Source organism: Gracilinanus agilis, chromosome 3, assembly GCF_016433145.1.
Source record: "Gracilinanus agilis isolate LMUSP501 chromosome 3, AgileGrace, whole genome shotgun sequence".
NCBI classification, from domain to species: domain Eukaryota; kingdom Metazoa; phylum Chordata; class Mammalia; order Didelphimorphia; family Didelphidae; genus Gracilinanus; species Gracilinanus agilis.
Window position 1 is genome coordinate 111803123 of NC_058132.1, and position 12383 is coordinate 111815505.

Consider the following 12383-nt stretch of genomic DNA (forward strand, 5'->3'; position numbering starts at 1 on the left):
CTTCCTTCCTTCCTTCCTTCCTTCCTTCCTTCCTTCCTTCCTTCCTTCCTTCCTTCCTTCCTTCTTATAATCAATAATGTATATAGGTTCCAAAGAAGAAGAGTGGTAAGGGCTAGGCCTGGTGGTTTAGTAACTTGCTCAGGGTCCCAAAGCTGGGAAGTGTCTGAGGCCACATTTAAACCTAGGACCTCCTGACCTCCTATCTCTAGGCCCAACTCTCCAAGATTCTTCAGTCCAGGGGTTCTTAATATTTCCTTTTTTTCTTTTTTTTCTTTTTTTTTTTTTTTTTGGCATGGACCTCTTGGGCAATCTGGTGAAGCTTAAGGGTTCTTTTCCAGAATAATGGCTTAAATACTTGTAATAAAATATATATGATTACAAAGGAAACCTATTATAGTGAAATTCAGTTATCAAAATATATTTTAAAAACTTCTTTAGACCTTGGCTTAAGAACCCCTGTCTGCTTTAGATAAACTTCATTTTTTACAGATCAGAGAAAGATGATCTCCAAAGTGATAGATTAGCTTGTGGAAGGCCACATAGCTGCTTAGTGGTGGGGCAGAGTCTAATGCCAAAATCTCTTGATAATAGACCCAGTCCCTTCTGACTACATTGCAATGTACTCAAGGCTCTGGAAACCCTAGGCAATTAATAAATGAATATTCAGTAGTTTTGTGCTAGTTAGAACAAAGCAAATATACAGGTCTCTCTTCCACATTGTGTGGGTTAGGTGTGGGGCATCCCTGAGATTTGGAAAATCCAAGTAGAATTTTTGGCCCTCCCTTCTGAGCAGAGAAGTCTGAATCTTTTTCTTTTTTTTTTTTATTATGGAGTGTTTATACATAGTCAAAGAAATCATGTATATTTATGTAATATATTATTATAATATAAATTATTTGTTATATATATTATATAACATAATATATTATATGAGATAATATATTATATATATTATAAAATAAATTATGTTGATATTAAACAATACTCTACATATATTTTGTGCGTTTCTGAGTTTCTAAACTTTTTCTGCATTGTCTGCTGGCCTCTGTGTATTGTCTGCAGCTTCTACAAAACTCAAAAATTCCCATTTATGGGGGCAGCTGGGTGACTCAGTGGATTGAGAGCCAGGACTAGAGATGAGAAGCCTTGGGTTCAAATCTGGCCTTAGACACTTCCTAGCTATGTGATCCTGGCAAGTCACTTAATCCCCATGGCCTAGCCCTTACTGTTCTTCTGCCTTGGAACCAAAACACAGTGTTGATTCTAAGACAGAAGGTAAAGGTTTTAAAAAAAATCCCATTTACTTTATGCTGACCCACGATACCTTGAAACTGTGATTGAGAATGTTGTGATATGGAAGGAATACCTTTCTATATACATATATGTGTACAGACATATATATATGTATATGTATATATATACATCTATACATTTATGTATGGAAGGCAGCTTGGAATGGTGGAGTGATGAATTCCTGTTAAAAGGAAGAGGTTGGACTAGGCAACCTATGAAATTTCTTCTAGCTCTAAATCAATGAGCCAATGGTCAGATACTCGTGTATTTGAATCAGATCCATGAGGCATGTGTATATATGGATGCAGGTATCTATACACAATATACATGCATGTATATATAATATAACTAGAACACTGATTGAATCATTCTTCTATAGGAGGGATAACAAACTGGCCAAAAATATTTCTTACGTCACTCTCTCTCTTCCCTAGACTACCTTCAAATAAGCGTTGAACTCATTAGATTCTAGCTTGACAATGAAATTTAATGATTTACTTGGTCTGCTAAGTTAGGAACTTTAATCATGGTGTCTGTTGGTCCATATATACACAGTCTCACATAAGCTCTGGTCCAGGGAGAGCCCTTGGCAAAATTGTTAAATGGACAAGAGTCATTGTCATGTAGATCCAGGTTGTCTTTGGCTTCTTCTTTCCCATGTTGGTTCCACTTTTTCTGCTTCCTAGTCTAGTATTCAGAGCCCCATAAACTGTTCCCTGCCTTGCTTGGGTACCCATTACCCCATTCTAACACACCCAGTTCTGCTTTCATCATACTTGTGGATGCTCACCCTTTTCCCTATTCTACTTCCACCACTGTTCAAACCAGCTATCCCTTGACCCTTCACTCATACCCTTCCCTGCTATAATGCATGTTATGATGTCGAAAGATAATAGTTTAGTGCAGTGATGGGCAAACCTTTTAAAGAGGGGGCCAAAGGAAAGGAAATGCTTGTCTGTTAGTCTGTTTCTAGGGCAACTCTTTTGAAGTTTCATTGTATTGTATCCTACTCATTGTATTTGTCAGATTAGGAATAATGTCGTGCAGCCGGCTAGAATATTTCAGGGGGCTGCATCTGGCCCACAGGTCGTAGTTTGCCTATCACTGGTTTAGTGGGTTGTCTTGAGTCAAAATTGCCCTTTAACTTAGATTTTCCAGAAGTATAATCTTTTAATTTATTCAAAAGGTTATTCTATGGGGAGATGGGAGGTCCTGGGTTCCAATCTGAACTCAGACACTGGCTGTGTAACTCTGGGCAAATCATTTATCCCCCATTGTCCCCTTATTTTGCTTTTCTGCAACCAATACAAAGTATTGATTGTGAGATGGAAGGTAAGGGTTTAAAAAAATGGGAAAACTTATTCTATGGATGGGCTAGATGACCATCGATATCCCTTTGAGCTCTTAGACTCTATGATGTACCACTGAAAATTTTAGACAGAGTAATTGGAGCTGTGGGGAAAAAGCACTTTTTGCCCTTTAGATAGGTCCCACATGCTATATAACTGGACTTTCTACTCCCTGTCCCACTTCCTTTTTATGTCTGTCAATGTCTCTCTCATCTTTGGAATGGTAGCAAAGAAATTCTTTTTAGAAGATGGTTGAACTACAATTTTGGTTTACAGCTCCTAGTTTTTTCAGGAAGAGCATGAGAAATGTTGCAATTCCATGATTCATGTGTCACCTCTCTGCCAAAGGTGCTTTTAAAATTAAACTTCTTTGTTCTCAGATCAGGTAATAATAATGTGAGATTTAAAAATCCTTTCATCACTTTTTCTTCCTTCTTCAAACACTTCTAGTGAGATGGTTGCATAACAACCATAATCATTGTAGAGAATCTGCCTTTATATTGGATGAAGAAAGGTTCCATGACCCTCAACTATTATCAACTTTCTGGCTCCGAAACCTTTCCTGACTTCCCATTGCCTATACAATAAACACACAACAAAAAATTATGGATATAAAGTCCAAACCTTTTCAGCTCTCCACAATCTCCAGCTCCTCCTGCTTCCCTTATAGAAAGTAGTTTCCACTTGAGTCGAATTTATCCATTATATACTACCATGGTTTGTGTCTTATGGCCTCTGTGCTTTTATCTACACAAAACTTACTTTCATTAAATTCAATTTTGTTTTATTTTTAGGTTTATATTCTCTTCTTTCCACCCCCTCTTCCTCTCCTCCCTTCCCTTTGAGAAAACAAGGAAAACAAAACCTGTTATACATATGGATAATCAGGGAAATTAATTCCCATAATCCCCTCTCTTTCTCTGCTTATTATGGCTCAGTTTGCTCTCGAGTCCATCACCTCTCTTTCTGAAGGTGAGTAGCATGTTTCATGGTGAATCCTTTGGAATTGTGGCTGGCCATTGTGTTTGAAATGACTTTTTTTCTGGAATATATCCCCTCCCTGCCATCCACTGATTTATAACCTACTTTTCCTTCGAAGATCACTCCTACCTCTTCCAGGAAGCAATCTTTTCCTCCTCTAAATTCATATCGCTGTACCATTAATTTGGCAGTGATATCTTTCTTCTTTTGTCAGGGGCATCTAGGTGGCACCTATATATAATGCCAGGCTTAGAGTCAGGAGGACTTGAATTCAGATCCAGCCTCAGATACTTTTACTAGTTGTGTGACCCTTCACTTCATTCGGTTTGCTTCAATTTATTCATTTGCAAAATGATCTGGAGAAGGAAATGGCAAACTACTCCAGTATCTCTCCCAAGAAAATCCCAAATGGTGGAGTCACAAAGAGTTGGATATGATTGAACAATAACAAAAAATCTTTTGTGGCTTTGCACTGTTGTTTTTTAGCTTATTATGTGTTTATGTCTTGTATCACTAAGTAGATTATAAGCTCTTTGAGGTCAGCACTGTCATATATCTTTGAATTTCCTCCTGTGCCTTGAATGTAGTAGGCATACCATAAGTATTTGCTGATTGATTTATGGTGGGGTAAGAAAGAACAGTTTAAGATGATGAGTGTGTTATCTAGCCTCAGAATCCAGCATTCCTTAAGTTGGTGAGTTTATTTTATTTACCAGGTGTGAGTGGAAAATTCATATTTAAAATGCTTTTTAAAATCCGCTTCAGGGGCTTCTATTTTCTTTTGTTCTTCATTTTACAGAGAGTATTTCAGCCAAGAGGCTCCGGGCTAGGCAAGCTATCTCTCCAGTCAAAGTGACAGGAATCAACTTGATAGACAGGGTGGAGAAGAACAATGGTATAAAGACTCCGGGTCCTGAAAGGTGAGCCATTTCCTAAGTGTCTTTTTAAAATAGGCATTTCCCTAGTGCACTTAAATAATAGGTCATTAACCCTCCCCCAACCCCCAACATTTCCCATGGCAGTAAGCAAAGTTAGGAATGTTATCCCCTGACCGCAACTTGGGCTAAACCTTTGCTTTGTGTTTGGACCATATTTTTGTTGGGCTCTTTACCCTTTAGTTCTCCTTCATGATTTCACTTAGGGTATTATTTGTAATGGTCATGCCTCCTCAGTGTGATGCTAGATTGGGAGTTTCACCTCCCAATTTTGTCTAGAATTCCTGGACAGGGTGATAGAAATAAAAGGACACTATTCTCTAGGAAGAGCATCATACTGACTAGAAGACAGAAATCTAACTTCAGGTCCTAGCTATGCTTTGTGTTAGATGTGTAACCTAGGATGGCTCCCTTAATTTTGCAGGCTTCTGTTTTCATTCTATGTAAAATGGTTATAATAATATTTGAATTACCTATTTTAGATGGCTGTTTTGGTTATCAAATGAAATATTAAAGTATTATATAAAAGGTGAAGTAAGAAGGTGTTATTAAAGACTATTTTTAAAAATAGGAAGCAGGAACTAAGAGTGTACATAACTTATTTTTAGGAGTTTGACTGTGATAGAAGAAATACTGAATGAAAGACTGAGGACTTAGAAGGTTTTAAGGGAATGTTTTTTAAAGCTAAAAGGGACCTGGATATGTTTCTAGATGGAAAAGGAGTTAAATCCTTAGGTGAATAGATTACACACACAGGAGATGAAAATTTCAAACCTTATCAGTGACAGAAAAGTACCTTGTTCTTGATCAATGATACATGTAAAACCCAGTTGAATTGCTCATTGGCTACGGGAGAGGAGGGGAAGGGAGGGAAAAGAACGTGAATCATGTAACCATGGAAAATATTCTAAAATAATTAAGTAAATTAATTTTTAAAAAAGAAAAAAAGTACCTTGTTATGGAAAAAGAATTACGAGGTTGTCCAAAGTCTAGTTACTAGTGTTACAATTATGTATATTCTGATTTTTAAAACCTGTCCTCATCCTACTTTTCCAGGTTTATTAAGTGGTGCTCTACCATCAAGCCAAATGGACCTCCTTTCTGGTCCTCATGTATAGTCCTCAATTTTTCATCTCCGTGCCTTTACATTGTTTGATCCCCAGCCCTGAAATGTTCCTCTTTGCTTCTGTCTCTGGGAATCTGGGGTTTCCTTCAAGAATCAGCTCAAGGATAACCTTTAATGAGGCCACTCCTAGTTCCTCCTTTCCTCAGGTCTTACTGTCCCTCTCCCCTGCTCCCAGTTACCTTTTATCTGATTTGTATGTGTTTGGTGTATGCCTTTATGTGTATATTTTGTGTATATCTCCCCCCCCCCCCATTAGAATGTAAGCATCTTGAGGTTAAGAGCTATTTCATTTTTGTCACCAGATTCTAGTACATTGCTTGCCATGTAGAAGGCACTTTATAAATGTTCACTAATTGATTTATTGGGTACTGTTTAGATATACCCAATGTATGATCTGTGTAAAATTTACCCTTGCTGCTATATCATTTTCTTTGTCATCAGGATCACCAACATTTACTTGTACCTAGATTGCTAAAGTAATCCTCCCGTATTCCTCTTTCACTTGTTCTAGTTTTTCTCTCTCTTTTGTTATATCCATTTATCTTAAAGTTACAGCATCCTTTTCTGAATCAGGGTACTACCTCGTTGTCCAAATTAATACCTATTCATATGCATATGTATATGTAAATATACACATAATCTAGATATATTTATACATATTTATTTATATAAAATAAGTACAAAGTACTTGAAGAGGGAAAGAGAATCATATGGCACACAGGAGGGGAGCTCTTGAGCTGAGCCTTGAAGAGGAGGAATTAGGACTTTTAAGAGGTGAAGGTGAATGGAATGTCATTTACGGGGGACAGCAAGCGAACCAGCTTGACTAGAATGAAAATTGTGAGTGGTGATTTTATATATATATATATATGTAAATATAATATATCACTAGACTATATTTCATAGATTGGTACATATATTATTGTGCTATATTTTATGTGTACATTTAACATACTATTCTATATGTATATATATAACATATACTCTACTATAATATAATTATATATATATATATATATATATGTAAAACCAGCCTGGAAAGACAAGCAGAATAACCAAGATGTAGATAATAGACAATGAATGAACTAGCAGTTAGGAGTCTGAGAACTGGTGAAAGTTCATGAGACTTGATGAGGAAAAAGAAGAAAACTGATTGCCTCCCTTTTATGATTCTTTGTGGCTGTCTCTCTGACCCCAACCAACTCTTCAGAAAACAAGACTGAGTTCGAATCACCAAATGGATAGTTTGTCTACTTTTTTTGCACTGTAATATCCAGGGAAAAAGTTCATTTTATAAAATAGTCAAGCTTGTTAACTGATTCTGTGTTAATGACATTAAAAATTAAGTAGCCTACCTTCTATTTAGGGCTTGTTTCATCACAAAAAAGGTATCGAACTGGCACAGCTCTTTTTCAGCTATGATAACTCTTTACTGAGCAGAGAAGCAGCAAAAAGAATGCCACCAGAAAGATATGTAACTGCAAAGGAGGTGAGCCAGACACGTAGCAAGAGCAGAGGACACTCAGTGGACAAATGCTGCACTGAAGCCTACATAACATCAAGAGGTCTAGTAGAAGGCTGCTAGCTTGTTGGGTGGATTTGTGGGAGCACACCGAAAAGAAGGGCAGAGAGTGAGAAGGTGTAGATTGGTTGAACTCTGTGCTGTTGGTAGGAACAGCCACAGCTATGAAAGCACAAGTCTGTTGGAGAATATATTGAAACATCAAATTCCATTGCAGTTGTATTTCATTATGAGCAGAAGATTCCCAACCATCAAATGATAGTCTGTATTTTGGAAGGTATATTGGATATTAGTGCTCTTCAGGATAACACAAGCATTTGGACAATCTTTTGGAGTTTGTGGTGTATGAGGTGTTCCCAAGCTCTGATGGGAGGGTTTGTCAAGCTCTTTTCAGGGATGCTCACCTGCCTTTGGTGTTCACCTGTCAGCCAACTCTCACCTGTGGTTCCAAGAAGCTGTAGCATATGTGGTGGTCACAACCCAGTAAAACTGTCTTGGTAGGTCAGCTAAACAAGGTAACTGACAGGTCTTAAATCCATCAGTGAGTTGGGGGCAGAGGGGAAGTGTCCACCCCAAGCACGTGAAGGCTTCTCCTGGCGGAATGGGCAAATGAGAGCAATTTGTTCCAATGGCCACAAAGCTGTAGAGTGCTTAAAGGTTGGTCAGACATCAAAGATGCCAAGGTCATCCGCTGCATCCTGAGCCATCCCCATCATTGTCACTTTTGTCTGGCCATTGAACTTGGATGATTCTGGAAGAAAAATCGAGGCTGATGACAATGTGCAACTCTGCCTCACTTAAATCCGGTTCACGAGCAAATCATCACCGCATAATGTCATTGATCACTGGTCCCTTTTGAAACAGGTGGATAAGCAACAACAGGAGTTCCTGGTCATGGGAATAAACCTGTATTTAACATATTGTATCTGTACTCAGCTTTATCACATAATTTTTAGAAAATTTGAGAAGCAGCAAAGTAGGGTTAGATCACCGGGTCTGTCATCAGAGTACTTAAATTCCACTCTCAGCCCTAGCAATTTACTAACTGTGTTACTGTGAATAAGTAACATTTCTATGAACCTTGGTTTTCTCATCAGAAAAATGAGGTGAATACTTCTATCTGTGTGACCCTGGGCAAGTCGTTTAACCCTATTGCCTAGTCTTTTTTGCTCTTCTGCCTTGGAACCAATATTTAGTACTAATTCAAAGACAGAAGATAGGAGTTTTTTGTTTGTTTTTTTAAATGAGGTTAGTACTATCTGCCTTTCAGGGTTTGCTGTGAGGAAGACAATTTATGAGTCATCAAATATGATAGAATGTGAACTGCATTTATTAAACATTTATTGGATACTTCTCTTTTTAGGAAATGGATGCTATTTTCAAGAGACACTGAATTTGAGTGATAATACTGAGGATTAGAATTATTCAAAAGATCGAGGACCTGGCGAGTGTCTATTTCATGGATTTGCTTCATTTTAGAGAGTGCTCATTTCTAGGTTTATGGATACTGAGCTGGGAGAGTTGGGGGCTTTATTTGAACTTGACTCCAGGCTTGTTCTTCTATGGCGAGATTATTTGAAAAGCAGGGAAAGCTGACTTACAACTATGCAAAGGGATTTGAAGCCTCGCAGTTTTTAAGGACAAATTGTTATTAATCTGGAGAGGATTGTTTTCCATGGACTGATGCTGTCTATGTTGCTCTCCGGGCAAAGCTGACTGAAAAGAGCTCACTATTCAGAGAGAGTACTTCCCCTCAGTTGGGGAGAGGATTATCTTGGAGAGCTTATTTAGGTTGGCTTCCCAGCTGCATTTCTCTAGTCATGCCATGTTAATGACTTGAATGGTTGAGTTGTTTTGGGTTTGTCTCAGCTGATGATGCAGTCAATATGATCATATGCTATTATAGGATTTTAGTCACTTTAAAAGAATCAAATGCCTTGGCTATGTTGCTTTGTTGTGCAGTCATGTCCAACTCTTTGTGACTTGGGGTTTTCATGACAAAGATACTGGAGTAGTTGGCCATTTCCTTCTCCAGATCAACTTACATATGAGGAAACTGAGGCAGCAGGGATAAGTGACTTGCCCAGAGTTGCCCAGCTAGTAAGCATTTGAAGACAGATTTGAACTTAAAAAGATGATTCTTCCTGACTTCATGCCCAGTGCTCCATCCACTGCCCCTTGTTGCTTTCGCAAAGGCTTATTTGTTGTCTACTGAGAAGAGTGGGAAAATGAGCAGTAATGTAATTTTCTTGGCTTGTGCTGAAATATAATTCATGCCTTCTGGAGTACAATAATAATAGCTGACATTCATCTAGCACTTTCTGGGTTGTTGTTTTTTTAACTCTTACTTTCTGCCTTAATATTGATACCAAGTACCAAGTATTGATTCCAAGGCAGAAGAGTGGTAAGGGTTAGGCAATTGGGGCTAAGTGACGTGGCTAGGATCACACAGCTAGGAAGAGTCTGAGGTCAGATTTGAACCCAGGACCTCCTATCTCCAGGTTTCATTCTCTATCCACTGAACCATCTAGCTGCTCTGGTGTGGATGAATTCTGATCTGCTCTGGCAGAGGGTAAAGGCATATCCATATCGATGATATCACCAATTCATCAAAATATCACAGTATCAAATTAAGACCATAAACTAATAAGATAGTATTTAAAAGGGATAAGAAGATGTAAAGTTCTACCCTTGGGCTCAAAAAATAAACCACACAAATACTGGATGTGTGAACAGCATGGCACATAGCAGCAGTTCATATGAAAAAGATGAATCAGCATGAAAGAAGCATGGTGTTCAGCAAAAAGGAGGTGATCATCTGTCTCTGCTCTGTCCCGATTAATTCACAGCTGGAGGAACTGGGGAGAGTGGGTGGACTCACAGCAGACTCACACAGGGAACTGCAGGAAGGAGCTTAGGCTGCTTAGCCTAGAGAGAGCTTGAGTCAGGGGAATAGTAGGATGATTGTTGTTTTCAGATATTTCAAAGGTGGTTATTTTGGAGACTGATTAAATATCTTCTGTTTGTCTCTTAAGGACAGAATGGGGAATAATGGGTGGAAATTACTGGCAGACATATTTTGATTTAATAAAAAAGCAATGTCTCCTAATAATTAGAGTTGTCATTAAAGGAAATGGCATCATCAGTGCAGAGGGTGGGTGGGACTCTGTCAGGAAATCTTCAAGTAATCGTTGGTTGATCATTTGTCAACATACTGTTGAGGAGGAGGGCACAGCTAGATGGGCAGGCATGGAGTTGAGAGGTCCTGGGTTCAAATCTGCTCTCAGACACTTCCTAGCTATGTGACCCTGGGCAAGTCACTTAACCTCTATTGCCTAGTCCTTACCACTCTTCTGCCTTGGAACTAATAATACATTAGTATTGATTCTAAGATAGAAGATGAGGGTTTAAAAATACCTAAGGTACTGATGAGGAGATTCCCGTTTCAAGTCTAGAATGGACAAAATGACCTCCAATATCCTTTCCATTCATGCAGTTCTCTATGGAAGTTTGGTTTCACTCGGAATGTGAAGACAAGAATAATCAGTGCATAGGAGAGATCGTATCCAAGAAAACTGATTACCTGTTTCTTCTTTAATAGAATAAAATCGCCAAGTTCTCCAAAACCTTCAGAAGCAGATCTGAAGCCAAAGACTCCTGTTGTCCCACTTTGCCAGGGCCATGTGAAAGCTGGACAGGTAGCATATCTAAAAGTAAAAGTAAGGTAACCATCTGATCCTCCTTAATCTCTCATCTCTGCTTTTCAAAGAGTGCTATGATGAGCTTTCAGTTATTACATCTTGGTTGAGATGGCTCGGGTACAAGGCATAGAAACTGAGTCAATAATTTGGGTTACTAGTTGAAAGATCCCCTCTCCATGTCATCCCATTAATTGCTGGATGTATGATAGCCAAATAGTTAAAAAAGAAAAAGAAACATCTTGAGGCCTCATGTGAAAAATTTCTTTAGGGGTAATTATTACTGGTAGCTAGTTTTCTCCCAGAAAATATGCTTGGTGATCATACACATTTTGAGAGTTTGCAAAACAATTTGCTGTATGAAGGGGAGGGAAAGGAAGGGCTATAAGTGACTTTAATATAACCTTCAATTTGTTCTTTTAGGAGATGTGCTATGTATGCTTACAACGATCCCAGCGGAATGTACCAGTATACTACAATGAAGAGAAGAAAAGGAAGGAAATAGAAGATGATCGGATCATACAGCAGTATCAAGTGCTGAAAGACCAAGAGGCACTCTATAGACATCAGGTATCCCAGCAGCAGCTAGAGCTAGGTTACCTAGTGGATAGGGCACTGGGCTTGGAGTCAGGAAGATTCAAATCCAGTCTCAGACACTAGCTGGGTGACCCTGGGCAAGTCACTTAACCCTATTTGCCTCAGTTTCCTCATTTGTAAAATGAACTGGATAAAGAGATGGCAAACCATTCCAGTATCTTTGCCAAGAAACTCCCAAATAGGGCTATGGAGAGTGAGACATGACTGACATGACTCAACAGCAAAGATCCATCGTCCTCTCAAAGTCTTCCAAAACACTGATTCTGAAAGGGTTTAGACCAGTGGTTCCCAAACTTTTTTGGCCTACCACCCCCTTTCCAGAAAAAATATTACTTAGCCCCCTGGAAATTATTTTTTTTTAAATTTTAATAGCAGTTAATAGGAAAGATAAATGCACCTGTGGCCATCACCACCTTCCTGGATTGCTGCAGCACTCACCGGGGGGTGGTAGTGCCCACTTTGGAAATCACTGTTTTAGATGTATAAGGTGCCCATGTCATTTCCTACCCTGAAAATGTACTTATCTTTACCTCCTCATCTTTCCTGACTCAGTTAAAATGTTATCTTCTCTCTGAAGCCTTCCCTGTTTTCCTCAGCTGAAATTCATCTTTGTCACTTATTTCTTGATGACACTTTCTTTATATGTCTCTGATGTAGTGATATATACTTAATATACTCAATTTTTTGGTTACTTGTGTATACCTATACACACAAACAAAATATATACATATACCAATACATATTATATGTTTTCTCCTTCTAGTAAACACACACACTTACACATATGCCCCTTGAGGGCAGGGATTGAATTTTTCATACATTGAAGCCAAACTCTATATAGCTTTTAGACACTGATCTCCCTTCCTTCCTTCCTTCCTTCCT

At 38.5% G+C, this 12383-nt stretch overlaps 1 protein-coding gene across 1 annotated transcript in view; it reads left to right on the forward strand.

The window, feature by feature from the left end:
* CCDC81 (coiled-coil domain containing 81) overlaps positions 1–12383 on the forward strand; it is a 67121-nt gene that overhangs the window by 29591 nt on the left and 25147 nt on the right. The window contains exons 7-9 of the mRNA XM_044666021.1: positions 4423–4543; positions 10808–10904; positions 11328–11474. Coding sequence (XP_044521956.1) covers positions 4423–4543; positions 10808–10904; positions 11328–11474 — 365 coding nt within the window. The remainder of the gene's footprint in view (positions 1–4422; positions 4544–10807; positions 10905–11327; positions 11475–12383) is intronic.